Genomic DNA, 19,134 nt, shown 5'->3' on the forward strand with positions numbered 1-19,134 from the left:
AATGAACTTATATTTTTAGGTCTTTCCCAGAGCTAGAATTGCCCGCATATTTAAACGTAAGCTAACCTATGGGTGGTTAATCGACACACTCAGCCGCCGGATTCTAGACATCCTTAGGATTTCATGCTCCAAAGAGGTAGGAGCGTTCATACCATAATTTTATCTCATGGTACCAACACCGAGTCTACCATTATATTATACGTGTTCAAATGACAAATAACAGGTAGATCTGCCTCCATCAAATCCATCTAAATACCCATGCATCACCGTTCGGTGGCAAAACTAGAGACCATATAACTTTTTTTAACCAAACTTATTTTACAAATTGCTTATAACATACGGGGCCCCAAAAATCAAAGCGCATTGCTATTTTACTTTATCATATCATTTGCAAGAGAAACATCGACAGACCAAACATCACAGGATGTGCATGTTGAATGAGGTTGCACTGATATTGCTAACATAAAAATTGATATACTAGGTTTCCAACCGAGGCTTTAACTCAAATGTGGTTGCTCTACAATATCTAAGTAACAACTTCCCTTCAGAAAGTTAGCAGATGGCAGGGCATCAAAAAGCTAACATCCAAAAAGAATTTGAATTCAACCTGCAAAGGCAAAACAAATGTGGTTCTCCTCCTTTGTTTCTTGGATAGGATTGTAGCCTGTAGTTGCTTTGATCAACACTATATTAGCATCATACCTTTGCTGCATCAATTTCTACTTCAGTTCTAACTTCTCCACTAGTAGGTCTGCAAGATTCCAATGGATATGCAAATTAGTTCACGCAAGAAAACAAGAATGTGAATAAGATTACACCTCGTTGATCCAAAAAATACACAGTTGTTCATACTAAATGGAAAATGGATTTCAACCTTTCCAACTTCAAGGAGATGTTTACAGCCTTGTGCAGTGGTGCGAGTCTACAGGTGCATTAAGCCAAACCTAAATATATTTACATAGGCAAGACAGTGTTTGTGCTTACGTCTAAGACTAAGATGTAATATCAGATGATTTATTATTGTATCTTTGGAAAAACAATAAAATCAGTCCTCCAGTTTGAGGAGAACCCAAATAGATCCCAGATCTATATTGAAGATGCACATAGGGTGAGGTTAATAAGAGAAGCAAATAAATATAAAAGAGAAACCTCAGGTAAAAGATGAAGACAAAAGAAATAATAAAGTTATATATTATCACAAAATTTTAAGCCAAAAAGTAATCATAATAATGCAAACATTTAGCAACAAAGGTCCACCATGTCCCACTGTATCTTCCATTTACTAGTTAACTTTAGGCCTTAGACCTAAAAATGACCTTGGCATGTTTTGTTCCCCTAGACATGCAAGTCCACAGTGAACAAAAATGGCTGTAATAATTTCCTCTGATCCGATAAATGCTTATCCTGGCACTAAAAATCTCTCCAGTATATGTTGCTAGTTTGTGCACCTCAAACTTTCTTTTGACAAGCAATGTAATGCAAATTGCTGATATTTGCACATCGATGATATGAAACCCTTTAATCAGCCAGAGGGCTTATTTAGACCTTAGGCATGAAACTTTGTGAATGAACTTAACATGTCTTACTCACACAAAGGAATAAATTTTATATTCTCGTATTTTCTTCAATAGAGGCATGTTATATACATTTTATACACTTCCAAAAAAAGTAATCCAATAATGAATTTTTCTTTTCTCCCCCTTTTAATTTTTGCCTGAAAATTTTCCTTATTTGATTAGTTATCTCTTTCTAGTATTGTCACCTCTTATTAAAATCATATTTCAGAGCTTCCTTTTGAGTGACATTGCTGCGGAGAGAAGAAAAGAAGGCTTGAGTTTGATAAAATGCTCTGGCACAATAGCTAAGTCAACGAACCTTGCCAGCAAAGAATCAATTGACAAATAAGGAAGAAGAATTCAGGACTTGGAGCAAAAGTTCATTAATTTGAAGGATAATGATGATTTAGGTACTGAGATTCAATCTTGAATGGAAATCAAATTCAACTATTATTTATTGGAGGTTAGGAGTCCTATCAGTAATAAAGATTCTCCGATTGTAAAGCAGACACCAAAAAAAATTGGGCGTAGGGAGGGTTAGGCGTTACTTGGTAAGAAAGCGAATGTGAAATGAAAGAGTTTTGATACAGTCTGTCAATCATGGTGAGTTTGTCCAAGAACGGTTGCTAGAAAGAGAATGCAATAAGATACACATTTTATTGAATTGGTGTAGACAATGACAAGAAAGCGGTTCAAGGGTGTGGAAAGTTATGTCTGAATCAAATTCAGACGTGCACCAGAAACAAGATGTTCATGTTTGATACTGCTGAGGCTAAATAGGAGTTCATAGGTAGTAGCGCTCTTGGTCTTTGGATGAGAAACCATTTATCTTGAAGCCATTGACGCCTAATATTTATAATGAAAAGATGTTTTTTATAGTGAAGGATATAAAGGACATAGAACAACTTGTTTTACAAAGTTACAATTACTATCAAGTTCTAAAAAGAAACTTTTCATGACACTTGGAAGAAAAAAAAGGGTATCAAAGGGAATCAAGTAAACGAGGTTATTTACCTATTGAGAGAAGCCACAAAAGCAAACTTATTAGTCTAATAAAAGTTCAAAAGAACTTATTGATCCTTAGCAGAGAAAATTGACAGTATTAGTAGTTTTCCCAAAACAATTTCTTCCATGAACCAACATACAGTAACTACTCAATTGTTTAATTGTCATCATTACTTTAAAGAACCAAGCAAACTTATGAACAGCATTACTAACTTGATGGAAAGAAGAAAGGACAGGAAAATGCACTCACAATCCACTTAAAACTTTGATAGAGTCATAGAATAACCACTGTAAGGCCACAACTGGTCCAACGAGTAATATCCTTATAGGAAGGCTTCTTGTAAATAAGTTGAAAAACCCAATTCTCTTCACAGCCTGTTTATGTAAAAGAAAAAAATTTAATTCAGTAGATGTCCTACAATTAAGGAAGGTATCCTAGAACATCAAGTAATGATAGATGGTAACAGTATGAGACTATCGGCTTTTTTGTTATAAAGACAAGAAACAATGTTGTCAGCAGGATTAGAAATAAAGCTACCAACAGAACCAGCAGCATATCCAGCTAAACATGTCACCCCAAGCTGTTGAGGCTTTGAGCACTCTTCCTTCCTACTATGAATAACATTACAATACAGAAAATCCACAGAATGCTCGAATGTTGAGAACATAACCATCGAGACTGCAGAGGAAGTGTTAGAGAACGTCATTGTACCTCATGTATTGAACAACTAAAAAGAATAAATTCACTGGTATGATATCTATTGAAGTTGTGCCACTCATCTGGGGTTCAAGTTCGTATATACAAGAAGTAATTATATATGCTCAGTGCATATAGGTAAATATAACAATTTGTATTATAAATGTTGTGCGTTCAACTGCAATTTAGAGTTCTTTTTCTCAGGGTATCCTGCTTCTCAGATCATGCTACAATGTTATTTTGAGGTTGAATGCTGGTCACATGACAATGGCAAAAAAAATCAATGAGATGCCAAACTAAAGATTCAATAAATGCCCTCGGCCTCAACACCTCAATGCAAAAGGACATCTCATGCTTTAAATAGATGCAACCCAAATATCAAAGAAAACTAGATAATTGAAGTTTAAGGATCGTGCAATTACATGGAAGGTTTCGACCCAAAAGTGGAACAAGACCTTTGTAAAAGCTGCAATTAACAATAACAAGCAATAACCTTTTCAGAGGGAGAATAATAATAATAATAAAGCATACATACAAGCAAGGAGCGATTAGACCTAAAAAAAAATGGAGAAATTAGTTAAACTACTTTACCCATGGAAGCCTTCTGATGCATAAAGCTTCGGAAATCCATCAAGCAATCCTTTTGCAAAATGGGGCTGTGCTTGGACCCTAACTTTAGCAGCTTCAAAAGGACAGAGAGCTAAATTGGCAAACATTTCAGCTGAAGCACTACTCACAAAGAAGACGAAACTCCTGTTGTGATCAACCAAGACATTGGAATAAAGGTTCTTGAAGTAATCATACAAACCAAATCTGCAACCACCTTGAAAACCATAACCAAAGAACTTGCCTGCCCACCCTCTCCAAAACGCTGAAGGACCTTCCTCTCTCAATAGAGTGGTAAAACAAGAGTAAATGCTGTTATACTTGACAGGGTTCACCTGCAAGTTAATAATACGAAGATCAAGCGTTTGATAAAAGTGCTCCTTGAAGATAGAAAAAGTAAATTGCATTGTTTTCCAAGCCCAACAGAATGAAGGAAACGAAAGCGATAAAGAAGAACCTGCATGTTGACTTTCAAAACATCAAGAGGAGTAATGGCAAGATGGGTGGTGCCAGCACTGAGCATTCCACTAAAAGCGCAAAGCCCATAGTATCCTGCTGCCGCTTTGCACTCTTCTTCTCTTATTCTCAGTGGCTCTTCCACCATAACTATGGCTTCCTTCTTCCGTCAGTGTTCAATTTCTCGTATTGAGAAAACCCATTTGCTCTCTCTCTCTCTCTCTCTCGACGTGTGCACTCATACAACCATTTTCACCGATATTGGATCCCAATTGAGCACGTATGTTCCCAATTTGTAGGAGAATTTTCTGAAAGTAATACTTTTCAAAAAGGTCTGGTCCCATCAGTCCTGCCAAACTTTAGAGTTTTTATACCTGTTCTGGAACACTCCTAGGAAAGTCCACAAATTATGTCATAAGCCCTTTTCTTTTTCGCTCCTCTCCTACCAGAACTCAACTCAAATCATCACAGATCATTACGTTATAAAAAAATCATTATTAAAATCGAAAAGCTTTGTATTGTATTTTAATTATAATTCATTTAAAAATAAAATTTACTTGTTTAGTACTAATATTATACAATTTAAAATAAAAAAAATTAATTAAATTTTATATAATTTATATTTGATTTAATTTTATAATTAAAATTTATTTATCTCACTTCCTCAACCATCCTCATAACAAAATAAAAAATTATAATATTGTCTTTTAGTAAAACAAAAAATTATATATAATAATTTTTTAACAAAATATATCTTTATTTGTTTGTCTATTTAAGAATATAAATATTATTATTATTTAAGTGCATGGTGATAGAAAATTAGAGACATGAGGCTTAATTTCACTCAACATCTCTTAATTTTAACTAGTTAAATGTTTTGTATTTTTACACATGGATTTATTAATTTTTAATTTTTATTATTTAAATTATTAATATATTTATATTTATAATTAATATAAATCAATTATAATAGAATAAATATGAATTTAATATTATAACATATATCTAATTATTAGTATAAACTTACATTAATATCCTAAATAATTAAAAAAAATCCAAATAAAATTAAAATAAAACATAAAAAAAATACTTTCATTTAAAAAATTACAATCAATTCATTTTAAAAATAATATTATCAATTAATACATTTTATTATTTTCTACTTTTTAATATTTAAAATTTTTTGTTAAAATTTTAAACGTTGAATATGTAATTAAATAATATTTTTCGAGTGTAATAATATGAGATTATTTAAATAATATTATGTAAATTATACATTAATTATATGTAAATTGTAACACCCCAAAATTTTAAATTTATGAGAATTTTTGGTATTTTAATTTTATTTAAATTTTAGGAATTTTTTTGAGATTTTTTTGGATTTTAAAAATCGGGTTCGATTTTCCGAAAATATAAACATTGATGATTTTTAAAAATTAATTTAAAGACCACGTGGCAAAACTAAAAACATATTTGGAGTTTACGTATTTTTCTGAGTTTTCTGAAATTTTTTCGGAATTTTTGGACCTCGTTTTCGGTCCCGAGGCAGAGTAAAAATTCAAAATTTTGTATTCTGAATCGAACCGGCCGAATCGAACCGGACCGGATCGGACCAGTCGAATCGGACCGATCTTCTCCTCTTTTTTCTTCCCTGCGCGCGTCGTTCCCTCTCCCCTTCTCTCTCTCTTTTCTCTCTCCTCCCTCCCCTACCGCCGGCTAGCCACCTCCCCCTGCCACCCAGTAGGCCAGCGCGCCACCCGCCTCCCGGCCGGTAGGCGCGCTGAAGCGGCGGAAGCGCGCGATCTCCCTCCCTCGCGCGCGCGTTTTTTCGGCTTCTCCGGCCAAAATCCGGCCGATCCGGCCACCAATTGGACCAGGTCTTGTGTCTAAAATCATCTACTCGGCGAGAGCTTTCCATAGACACCAAGAACGCCGAAATCCATCCAGCGGTTTGTCCGATTTTTGCTCGGGAAGATTTTAGCCCATTTCAATTTTTGGGATAGATTTCTCGAAAACCGTGAATCCCATGAGAAAACCGAGGAAACCAGCACGCTCCACTCGTCGAGAGCTTCGCGGCGACATAAATTTCAAATTTTTCCGACACCGTTTTTCGGTGGGTCCCACGGAGCTTCGCAGTGTTTTTCCGAGCATTTAATGAGCTTAGAAAATTCTGAAAAATTTATGTACTAACCCCCGTGTTATGGGCTTCGTATAGGTATCCTCGATTCGCGGAAATTCGGCGATTGGCCAAGATGCGAAATTCGGCTAAACGGACAGATTCTGGAAAAGTCTCCGAATCGGACCGAGGTTTTGGCTAGCCCCCCATTGTCAGATGTCCCGAGCGCGTTCCCTAAGTCGGAATTGGCAAAGGTAAACCCGAACCTTGCTTTTTCGTAATTTTCTAGTGCTTAAATAGGATTAAAAATCCATAAAATATTCGTGGTAGCTTAGAAAATTATGATTCTTTTTGCAATAGCTTAGTAATATTGCTAAGGACCGCGGGGCAAAGTTTTAGAATTTTTAGAGCTTGTTTGGGTAGTTTCTGCAAAAATGATCAATAATAAGGACTAAATTGAAATTTTGCGTATTGTGATGGATGACTGATTTGATGGGCCCAGGAGGGGCTGTGTGATATGATTGAGCTGTGGATATATGGATTGTAAATATAGAAGTGTGTTTTGAGCCATTTTGCAGGTTGGGTAGGTCCTAGGTATATGGGAGACTCTGCCGGATTTTCGGCACGACTTAGGACATATTGGTCTTTTTCTTTGTTTGTATTGAGTCAAATTTATTAAATGATTGTAATAAAATTGTCGTGTGGCGGACAGACCTTCTTCCTCACCCGGCCGCCACAGTGATTGTCGTCAAGTCTGTGAGTAAAATATTAATTTTAATTGTAATTTCGATATTATTATATGTTCAGCATGCCCATGCATCATTTATATGCATATATTTATGTAGTTAAACTCTAGGCACGATTTATGATGCATTGATAACTGTTAAAGTGCCATGATGTTGTTGTGGTAATTTGGAGCAGTGTGCGTGCGTTGGCGTGCGTGTGATGTGGTGTGGACTATGGATGGGGCGGGTAGTCACGGCTTGAGTTCTTGTGGGACCCGATCCTTGAGGGTAGTCACGGCTTGAGTTCTTCATTTGGGACCCTCGATTTGGTTTATTAAGCGAAAGTCAGGCTTGAGTTCTTCACGGCACGGGTTGGATTTAAGAGAGGCGTATGGGGATCGGCTCCCATATGTTATGATTGATGCTACGAGTGCGTGAGTGCTCCAAATTACCTTTTGATGTTATGATGTGAAAATGATGTGGATGTTGTATTTCACTCTACAGGGTGCATTAGTTTTAGATAGTTATAGAGATTATGGTTAAAATTGATATTTTACTCTCTGAGTCGAACGCTCACTCCTGTTCAATATTTTTTCGAGCTACGGGAGGATTTTATTTTGGTTAACTGCTTTTCTCCTTCGCGAGTTGTTTATCAATTTTTTTGTTATTTTATTTACTCCTAGAATTTTAGCATGTTTTTGTAGTATTTATTTGATTATGGTGTGTTATATTATTATGATGTTGGACACATAAGCGTATAATGATATGCATGTTTGATGGATTGGATGAGGGAGCTGAGCTCCCATTTATTTTTATGAGGATATGAGTATGTGGATGGTGAGCTGAGCTCCCCAATTGAGTATTTATTATGTTTACAGGTCAGGTGAGTCGAAAACTCCACGTTGGAAAGTCCATTTTATGGCCGGACTCTATCCGTTTGTTTTCATGATATTGGGCCCAAATGGGCCTTAGAGTTGGGTTAATGAACAGTTAGGCTTACTACGGGCCTTGGGGGCTTTAGGCTGGCCCAGGTCCTAGTGCCGGTCCGGCCCATAGGTTGGGTCGTGACAAATGTGGTATCAGAGTTTAGGCTCCAGATTCTTAGGGAATGTTGTCTAAAGTGTTGGGAAGAGTCTACTAGGAGTCACATGCGGAAATATAGGGTCCACATTCTTCTTGCATTGTCATCTTTGCTTCTAGTTTCTGCTCCATATGTTATGTATAAATATGAGTCTATAGAGCTGTGTAATGAGCAGTTTTGAATTTTTGTGGGCTAATCTTCTTTGAATTTGGGAAAATGCGTAGAAGCGGAGAGCCTTTGCACGAGAACTGGATGTGCCGACGAGGTGTCGGCACGAGGATGAGCGCTGTCTGCAGGAGGCGGGGTAGGAGGCCTAGAGCTGCTCAAGTAGAGGAGCAGCCACCCCCAGTACAGGATCAGTCCTTTATGGCACAGGGTCCCATGGACCCCATGGCAGCTACTCTAGCTGGGTTGCAGAGGACCATTGATATGATGGCGCAGTATATGGTCCACCCTCCACAGCAGCAGCAGTCCACCGCACCAAGAGAGGAATCTTACAAACAGATCATAAATTTCAAGAAGTTAGTGCCTGGTACTTACGATGTGTCAGACGATGCATATCGGTTTTTGGATTCCTCTGAGACGGCGAGAGCAATTACGATTGGTGATCGAAGGCGATAGAGTGTATGCAGCATGTCATGGGGCCTATGCCTAGATAATGGATGAATGACTACGTGTTACCCCGGATGGAGGATTTGACATGGGCTCAGTTGTGGAACTTTTTATCAATCGGTTTGTGCCAGAAAGCTTCAGAGATCAGAAACAGTGGGCCTTTGAGGCCTTAAGGCGAATGGCGGTGCAGAGCGAATATGCTCTGAAATTTTTGGAATTGAGCAGATATGCCCCTGCAGCAGTAGTTACAGAAACTATGAAGGTGAAGAGATTCCTAAGGGGGCTTAACAGGAGGTATGCGAACCTAGCCATGATGTCTGATCAGTCTTTTGACGTGGTAGTTGATCGAGCTAGACAGATAGAGATTAGCTATGCTGCGGATGACAGCGGGAGAGCCAAGAAAAACAGAGTAGAGGGTTCCTCAGGTGTTCCTTCCATGGGTACTCCAGACAGTGGTGGCCAGAGTAATTACAGAGGAAGAAGTAGGAACAAGAAGAGTGGTTTTAGACACAAACCACGAGGATTGGACGAGTGCGGATCGGCGGTGGTCACGATTCGAGTGCAGCGATTACAGTGCAGTTGAGATCCTCTTTGCACCGTGTACACAGTGTGGAAGAGGACATTCAGGACCTTGTTTGATGGGTCGAGTATGCTTGGTGTAGCCAACCAGTCACTTTGCTAGAGAATACCCCATGTTCAATGAGCCATAGATGGGTCCACGAGTTACTGTGCAAATGTTTCTACTTGATTGTATCAGTGCTTCCAACATGGCGGCGATCGATTCGATGTAGCCAACGAGGACAAGGGGCGTGGATTTGGAGGCGGTCGGAGATAGAAGTCGATGTCGAGTTACGCCACTCGGGGTAGGGTCAAGCTCGGGTTTTCACCACGACCCACCGGGATGCTCGAGCTTCCAATGCGGTTGTGGCGAGTATTCTTACAGTACATTCTTATGAGGCTCGTGTTTTGATAGATCCGGGTGCTACGCACTCATTTGTCTCCCCTGTGTTTGCCATGAGGTTGGGTAGAAACCCTACAACTTTAGAGTGCCCTTTGTCAGTAGCTACCCCACTTAGCGACAACATAGATGTAGATATGATTTTTCGGGTAGCCCGTAGTAGTGGATGGAAAGATCCTCCCGGGACTTGGTTCCTCTACGATGTGGATTTTGATGTAATCACGGGGATGGATTGGTTGTCAACTCACTATGCCACTTTAGACTGCAGGAACAAAAAGGTGTATTTTCTCATACCTGGTGTGGAAGAGTTTAGCTTTGATGGTGACAGGAGCGTGGCTCCATATAATTTGGTGTCAGCAATTAGTGCTAGAAAAATGTTGAGGCGTGGATGCCAAGGGTATTTGGCATTGGTGAGAGATACATCTGTAGAAGGTGTCAGCATGGAAAATGTTCCTGTTGTCAGAGAATTTATGGATGTCTTCCCTGAGGAGATTCCAGGGTTGCCACCGGGAAGGAAATAGAGTTTTGCATTGATGTTGTCTGGGTACAAACCCCATATCGATGCCACCTTACGAGGATGGCACCAGTGAGAATTGAAAGAGTGAAGGAGCAACTACAGGAGCTTTTGGACAAGGGTTTTATACATCCGAGCACTTCACCTTGGGGCGCTCCTGTTTTATTTGTGAGAAAGAAGGATGGATCATTGAGGTTGTGTATCGACTACAGACAGCTGAACAAGGTGACTGTGAAGAACAAGTATCCACTTCCTCGGATCGATGATTTGTTTGATCAGCTCCAAGGAGCTAGATTCTTTTCCAAAATAGACCTGCGATCGGGCTACCATCAATTGAGAATCGGGAATGAGGCGTGTCCAAAACGGCTTTCAGGACAAGATATGGTCATTATGAGTTCTTGGTGATGTCTTTTGGACTCACTAATGCACCAGCAGCCTTCATGGACTTGATGAACAGGGTGTTCAAGCCATTTTTGGACTGTTTTGTCATCGTATTCATAGATGACATTCTGATATACTCTCGGACCGAGGAAGAACACGTGTGGCACTGGAGGATGGTGTTGCGGACGTTGAGGAGCACCGGTATATGCCAAATTTTCAAAATGTGAATTTTGGCTAGAAAGCATCTCATTCTTGGGACACGTGGTTTCTAGTAGCGGCATTCAAGTGGATCCCAAGAAAATTGAAGTATGGCGATTGGCTTAGGCCTACAACGATCAGCGAGGTGCGAAGTTTTACGGGTTTAGTAGCTACTATAGGCGTTTTGTACAAGATTTCTCGGGATAGCGGCTCCCTAACTAAGTTGACCGGGAAGAATGTTCCATTCATTTGGATGGATATTTGTGAGGTGAGTTTCGAAGCTTAAGGAGTGTCTAACCACGCCCCTGTGTTGACACTACAGTGAGTGGTGAAGGATAGACCGTGTATTGTGACGCCTCCAGAGTTAGCCTAGGGTGTGTCTTGATGCAGAATGGAAAGGTAGTGGCTTATGCTTCAAGGCAGCTGAAGAGGCATGAGCAGAACTACCCCACCCATGATTTGGAAATGGCGGCTGTAGTCTTTGCACTGAAAATCTGGAGACACTACCTGTATGGTGAAGTGTGCGAGATATACACCGACCACAAGAGTTTGAAGTATATCTTCCAACAGAGGATTTAAACTTGAGGCAGAGGAGATGGATGGAGCTTACGAAAGACTATGATTGCACCATCGGTACCACCACAGGAAGGCCAATGTTGTGGCGGATGCTTTGGCGAGAAATCTTACAGCGATTTGGCGCACATTTATTGAGAGAAGAGACCATTGATTCGGGAAGTACATGAGTTGATGGATCAAGGTTTAATCCTAGATCTTTCGGATGAGGGGTATTGTTGGCTCATTTTTGGTGAGGCCGGACTTGAGGACGAGTTAGAGTTTCCGGCCTGAGAGACCAACAATTGATGAAGATTATAGAAAGAGTACAGCAAGGTGAAGGTGGTGAGTTTGGATTTGCCAATGATGGCGCCCTAGTGCAAGGTTCTAGGATATGTGTGCCCGATGTGGACAATCTCAAAGATGAAATCATGCGAGAGGCACACTATACACTGTACAGTGTCCACCCAGGTTCCACCAAAATGTACCATGATGTGAAAGATAGCTATTGGTGGAATGGCATGAAGAGAGACATAGCAGATTTTGTGTCCAAGTGCTTGACTTGTCAGAAGGTGAAGTTTGAACACTAAAGACCGTCAGGGAAGCTGCAAGAACTCCCTATCCCAGAATGGAAGTGGGAAATGATCACTATGGATTTTGTGACTGGGTTGCCTCGTACCACGCGAGGATATGATTCGATATGGGTAATTGTAGACCGCTTGACCAAATCAGCTCACTTCTTACCTGTGAAGACTACATATTCTGTGGCACAGTACGCCCGACTCTACATTTGAGAAATAGTCAGATTGCATGGAGTTCCGGCTTCCATAATATCGGCGAGAGGGCTGATTCACTTCGGTTTTGGAGAAAGTTGCGGGAGGCACTTGGCACCTGATTGAACTTGATGCGGCTTTCTACCCTCGAGCAGGACGGACGATCGAAAGGACAATCCAAACACTGGAAGACATGCTTCGTATGAGTGTCTTGGATTTTGGAGGTCAATGGGATGAGCAGCTAGCTTTGGTAGAGTTTGCCTACAACAACAGTTATCACTCCAGCATAGGGATGGCACCCTATGAGGCATTATATGGAAGAAAATGTAGGTCTCCTCTGTGTTGGACGGAAATGGGGGAAGCAAAGGTGCATGATGTAGACCTAGTGCAGTACACATCAGAGATGGTTCCCTTAATCAGGGAACGATTGAAAATAGCTTTCAGTAGGCAGAAGAGTTATGCAGACCCCAGACGGAGGGATATGGAATTTGCAGTAGGCGACTATGTATTCCTGAAGGTTTCTCCAATGAAGGGAGTTATGAGATTTGGAAAGAAGGGCAAGTTGGCACCTCGGTATATCGGACCTTTTGAGGTTACGGATAGAGTTGGAGCGATTGCCTAGGTTGGAGCTACCACCCAACCTTTCTCACGTTCATCCGTGTTTCACATCTCCATGCTCAGAAATACATTCCAGATCCTTCTCATGTATCTTTGCAAAGGATGTGATAGAGCTAAAAGAGAACTTGACATTTGAGGAGCGACTGTAGTCATAATGGACTACCAAGTGAGGCAGTGAGATCAAAGCAGTCCCTATGGTTAAGGTTTTGTGGAGAGTCGATCGGTGGAAGAGTGCACACAGAGTCGAGCGGGATATGCGTAGCAAGTACCCATATCTGTTCAATGTATAATCATGTGCTTTATTACGCATTGTGTAAAATTCGAGGGCGAATTTTTACGTAAGAGGAAGAATGTAACACCCCAAAATTTTAAATTTATGAGCATTTTTGGTATTTTAATTTTATTTAAATTTTAGGAATTTTTTTGAGATTTTTCAGATTTTAAAAATCGGGTTCGATTTTCCGAAAATATAAACTTTGATGATTTTTAAAAATTAATTTAAAGACCACGTGGCAAAACTAAAAACATATTTGAAGTCTACGTATTTTTCTGAGTTTTCTGGAATTTTTTCAGAATTTTTGGACCTCGTTTTCAGTCCCGAGGCAGAGTAAAAATTTAAAATTTTGTATTCTGAATTGAACCGGCCGAATCGAACTGGACCGGATCGGACCGGTCGAATCGGACCGGTCTTATTCTCTTTTTTCTTCCCCGCGTTCGTCGTTCCCTCTCCCCTTCTCTCTCTCTCTCTCTTTTCTCTCTCCTCCCTCCCCTGCCGCCGACCACCTCCCTGCCACTCCCGGTAGGCCAGGCGCCACCACCCAGCCTCCCGGCCGGTACCGCCTCCGGGCAGCGGAAACGCGCGCGATCTCCCTCCCTCGCGCGCGCGTCGTTTCGGCTTCTCTGGCCAAAATTCGGCCGATCCGGCCACCAATTGGACCGGGTCTTGTGTCTAAAATCATCTACTCGGCGAGAGCTTTCCATAGACACCAAGAACGCCGAAATCCATCCAGCGGTTTGTCCGATTTTTGCTCGGGAAGATTTTAGCCCATTTCGACTTTTGGGCTAGATTTCTCGAAAACCGTGAATCCCACGAGAAAACCGAGGGTACCAACACGCTCCACTCGTCGAGAGCTTCGCGGCGACATAAATTTCAAATTTTTCCGACACCGTTTTTCAATGGGTCCCACGGAGCTTCGCAGTGTTTTTCCGAGCATTTAATGAGCTTAGAAAATTCTGAAAAATTTATGTACTGACCCCCGTGTTATGGGCTTCGTGTAGGTATCCTCGATTCGCGGAAATTCGACAGTTGACCGAATCTGCGAAATTCCGGCCAGACAGACCCGTTATCGGAAAAGTCTCCGAATTGGACCGAGGTTTTGGCTAGCCCCCCATTGTCAGACGTCCCGAGCGTGTTCCCGAAGTCGGAATTGGCAAAGGTAAACCCGAACCTTGCTTTTTCGTAATTTTCTAGTGCGTAAATAGAATTAAAAATCCATAAAATATTCGTGGTAGCTTAGAAAATTATGATTCTTTTTGAAATAGCTTAGTAATGTTGCTAAGGACCGCGGGGCAAAGTTTTAGAATTTTTAGAGCTTGTTTGGGCAGTTTCTGCAAAAATGATCAATAATAAGGACTAAATTGAAATTTTGCGTATTGTGATGGATGACTGATTTGATGGGCCCAGGAGGGGCTGTGTGATATGATTGAGCTGTGGATATATGGATTGTAAATATAGAAGTGTGTTTTGAGCCATTTTGCAGGTTGGGTAGGTCCTAGGTATAGGGGAGACTCTGCCGGATTTTCGACACGACTTAGGACATATTGGTCTTTTTCTTTGTTTGTATTGAGTCAAATTTATTAAATGATTGTAATAAAATTGTCAGGTGAGCCGGGACAGCCTTCTTCCTCCGCCCAGCCGCCATAGTGATTGTCGTCAAGTCTGTGAGTAAAATATTAATTTTAATTGTAATTTCGATATTATTATATGTTCAGCATGCCCATGCATCACTTATATGCATATATTTATGTAGTTAAACTCTAGGCACGATTTATGATGCATTGATAACTGTTAAAGTGCCATGATGTTGTTGTGGTAATTTGGAGCAGTGTGCGTGCGTTGGCGTGCGTGTGATGTGGTGTGGACTATGGATAGGACGGGTAGTCACGGCTTGAGTTCTTCGCTGGGACCCGATCCTTCGAGGGGTAGTCACGGCTTGAGTTCTTCGTTGGGACCCTCGATTTGGTTTATTAAGCGAAAGTCCGGCTTGAGTTCTTCGCTGGCACCAGGTTGGATTTAAGAGAGCTGTATAGGGGATCAGCTCCCATATGTTATGATTGATGCTACAGGTTGCGTGAGTGCTCCAAATTACCTTTTTGAAGTTATGATGTGAAAATGATGTTGATGTTGCATTTCACTCTACAGGGTGCATTAGTTTTAGATAGTTATAGAGATTATGGTTAAAATTGATATTTTACTCTCTGAGTCGAACGCTCACTCCTGTTCAATATTTTTTTCAGGCTACAGGAGGATTTTATTTTGGTTAATCTGCTTTTCTCCTTCGCAGGTTGTTTATCAATATTTGTGTAATTTTATTTACTCCTAGAATTTCCGCATGTGTTAGAAGTATTTATTTGATTATGGTCTGTAATATTATTATCATGTTGGACACATGGCGTATAATGATATGCATGTTTAATGGATTGGATGAGGGAGCTGAGCTCCCATTTATTTTTATGAGGATATGAGTATGTGGAGGGTGAGCTGAGCTCCCCAATTGAGTATTTATTATGTTTACAGGTCGGGTGAGTTGAAAACTCCCCATTGGAAAGTCCATTTTATGGCCGGACTCTGTCCGTTTGTTTTCATGATATTGGGCCCAAATGGGCCTTAGAGTTGGGTTAATGAACAGTTAGGCTTACTACGGGCCTTGGGGGCTTTAGGCTGGCCCAGGTCCTAGTGCCGGTCCGGCCCATAGGTTGGGTCGTGACATAAATAGATTTAATGTAATAGACATTTAAAGAGATAATATTGTAATAATGATATAAAATTCTCTCCAAAAGTTATGATAGATTTGAAATGGTAATAATGATATAAATTTCATATTTCTTATTTAATCAATATAAAATAAATTATAATAATTAATTTTTATATAAGGGAAAGATATTTCATTAATTAAAAATAAAATAAAAAAGTGAAGTATAGATTAATATACAAAGTTTTTATATAAATAAATTTATTAAGAAAATAATATAAAAAAATTTTAATAATGCATTTATTGCAAAAGCCTTGATTTTTAAAAATTAATTTTTAAAGAAAATAATATTTTAAATTAAAAAAATTAAGACAGTAATGTTGATAATAATGATAATAAAAAAAAAAGAAAAGAATCAAATAATTAGAGTAAAAGAGAGTTATTATGCACATTTTTGTAGATGGTGACATATTGTAAATAATATTTTTTATATAAATAAATTTATAAAAAAAATAATATAAAATTTTTATAAATACTGCATTTAATCACAAAGACTTTAATTTTTAAAAATATTTTTAAAAAAATAATAATTTAAATTATAAAAATTAAGATAATAATAATAATAATAATAATAATAATAATAATAATAATAATAATAATAATAATAATAATAATAATAATAATAATAATGTTATTAATAATTCTAATTAAAAGAAAAAAATTAAATAATTAGCATAATATAGAGTTATATATTTATTCTTTATGAAGGATAATATGTGACGAATAATATTTTTGTATAAATAAATTTATAAAAAAAGTAATTAATAAGTTTTTAAATAATGTATTTAATCATAAAAGTCTTAATTTTTTAAAAATGAAATTTAAATAATAATTTAAATCATAAAAATTAATGTAATAATAATAATAATAATGAAAAGAAAATAAAAAATAAATAATTAAATTAAAAGAGAATTATATACTCATTTATGGAGGATGACATATTAAAATAATTATATTGAATGAAAGCTATACACTTGTTTATGGAAAGTAACATATAACAAATTCTTTAAATAAAATACTGTGTGGCAGTACGGCGAGAATACCTTTTCACTTTATATATATAAATAGATTTATATTATAAAAATATCAAAATTTCAATTTAATATCATACGATCTCTTTTAGCCATATTTCATTAAGTACTCCAGCACATGCTTAGGTGGATTAAATATGATAAAAAAAAAATTAAGGATTTGATATGTCTAATAAAAATTGGCTCACTTGACAATTTTATTATAATCATTTAATAAATTTGACTCAATACAAGCTAAGAAAAAGACTATAGATGTTCTAAGTCGTGCCGAAAATCCGACAGAGTTTCCCCTACACCTAGGACCTACCCAACCTACAAAAGGGTTTAAAACACACTTCTATATCCACAAACCATACACCCACAACTCAATCACATCACACAGCCCCTCCTGGGCCCATCCAAACAATCATCAATCACAATATGTAAAATTATAGTTTAGTCCTTATAATTGATTATTTTTACAAAAACTACCCAAATAAGCTCTAAATTTTCTAAAACTTTGCCCCGCGGTCTTTAGCAATATTACTAAGCCAATACAAAAAAAAATCATAATTTTATGAGCTACCACGAATATTTTATGGATTTTTAATCCCATTCAAGCACTAAAAAATTAAGAAAAAGTGAGGTTCGGGTTTGCCTATGCCGATTCCGATCTCGAAAACGCACTTGGGACGTCTGACAACGGTGAGATAGCCAAAATCTCGATCTAATTCCAAGACTTTTTGGTAGCCGGTCTGTCTGGCTGGAAATTCACAGACTTGGGCAATTGTCGAATTTCCGCGAATTGAAGGCACCAACACGAAGCCTACAACACGGGGGTTAGTATATAATTTTTACGAAATTTTCTAAGCTCATTTAATGCTCGAAAAAATACTACGAAATTTCGTGGGATCCACCGAAAAACGATGTCGGAAAATTTTGAAATTTATATTGGCGTGAAACTCTCGACGAGTGGAGCGCTCTGGTACTCTCGGTTTTTTCGTGGAGTTCACGGTTTGCGAGAAATCTAGCCCAAAATTCAAAATGGGCTAAAACTTCTCGGACAAAAATTGGGCAAACTGCTAAATGGATTTTGGTGTTCTTGGTGTCTATGGAAAGCTCTTGAGGTGTAGATAGTGTTTGACACAAGACTCGGCCCAATCGGTGGCCGGATCGATCGGATTTCAGCTGGGAAGGTGAGGTGTCGCGCTGCGCGTCACGTGACTTCGCATGCGCTTTCCCGGCATTACAAGCGGCGGCCGACGAGGAGGGGAAGGGCGAAGCGGCACGTCGGCTAGGTGGGGAGGCTGGGGCAGTGGCTGGTCGACGTGGGGATGAGGGAGGAGAGAGAAAACGGGAGAGAGAGGAAGAAGGGTCGGGACGAGCAGGGAAGAGAAGAAAAGAAGGAGGGAGGCTGATCTGATTCGATCAGTCTGATCCATTCCGGTTTGATTCGGCTGGTTCGATTCATGATTCAAAATTTTAAATTTTTACTCTGCCTTGAGACCGAAAACGAGGCCCAAATATTTCTAAAAAATTCTAGAAAACTCAAAAAAATTCGTAGAGTCCAAATATATTTTTAGTTTTATTACGTAGTCTTTAAATTAATTTTTAAAAATTATCAAAGCTTTATATTTTTAAAAAATTGAACCTGATTTTTAAAACTCGAAAAATCTCAAATTGTAACACCCCAAAATTTTAGATTTTTATTATTTTATGAGTATTTTTGGTATTTTAATTTTATTTAAATTTTAAGAAATTATTTGAGATTTTTTGGATTTTAAAAATCGGGTTCCATTTTCCGAAAATATAAACTTTGATGATTTTTAAAAATTTATTTAAAGACCACGTGGCAAAACTAAAAATATATTTGGAGTCTACAAATTTTTCTGAGTTTTCTAGAATTTTTTCGAAATTTTTGGACCTCGTTTTCGGTCCCGAGGCAGAGTAAAAATTCAAAATTTTGTATCCTGAATCGGACCGGCCGAATCGAACCAGACCGGATTGGACCGGTCGAATCGGACCGGCCTTTTCTTTTTCTTCCTTCTTCCTCCCGCGCGCGTCGACCTCTCTCCCTTCTCTCTCTCTTTTCTCTCTCCTCCCTCCTCTCCTTGCCTCGCCGCCGCCTCCCCTGCCTTCCCACCTCGCCGGCGCCTCACCTCGGTCCTCCCCCACGGCCGGCCGCCGCCTGGAACGCCGGAAAACGGCCTCTGAAGGGACGCGATCTTGTATGCGACGTTTCAA

General features: G+C 38.9%; 1 protein-coding gene across 1 annotated transcript; it reads right to left on the reverse strand.

Annotated features, from left to right (window-relative positions):
- Positions 1 to 337: 337 nt before the first annotated feature.
- Positions 338 to 4,664, reverse strand: LOC110669784 (mitochondrial phosphate carrier protein 1, mitochondrial). The gene is made up of 8 exons (XM_058138433.1): positions 4,577 to 4,664; positions 4,322 to 4,491; positions 3,850 to 4,199; positions 3,681 to 3,724; positions 3,027 to 3,240; positions 2,812 to 2,937; positions 703 to 751; positions 338 to 607 (listed from the first exon to the last, which is right to left on the reverse strand). Exons 1-8 carry the CDS (start codon positions 4,662 to 4,664, stop codon positions 545 to 547), a joined length of 1,104 nt encoding a protein of 367 aa, XP_057994416.1. The 3' UTR covers positions 338 to 544.
- Positions 4,665 to 19,134: the final 14,470 nt, after the last annotated feature.

Source organism: Hevea brasiliensis, chromosome 16, assembly GCF_030052815.1.
Source record: "Hevea brasiliensis isolate MT/VB/25A 57/8 chromosome 16, ASM3005281v1, whole genome shotgun sequence".
In the NCBI taxonomy this organism is placed as follows: domain Eukaryota; kingdom Viridiplantae; phylum Streptophyta; class Magnoliopsida; order Malpighiales; family Euphorbiaceae; genus Hevea; species Hevea brasiliensis.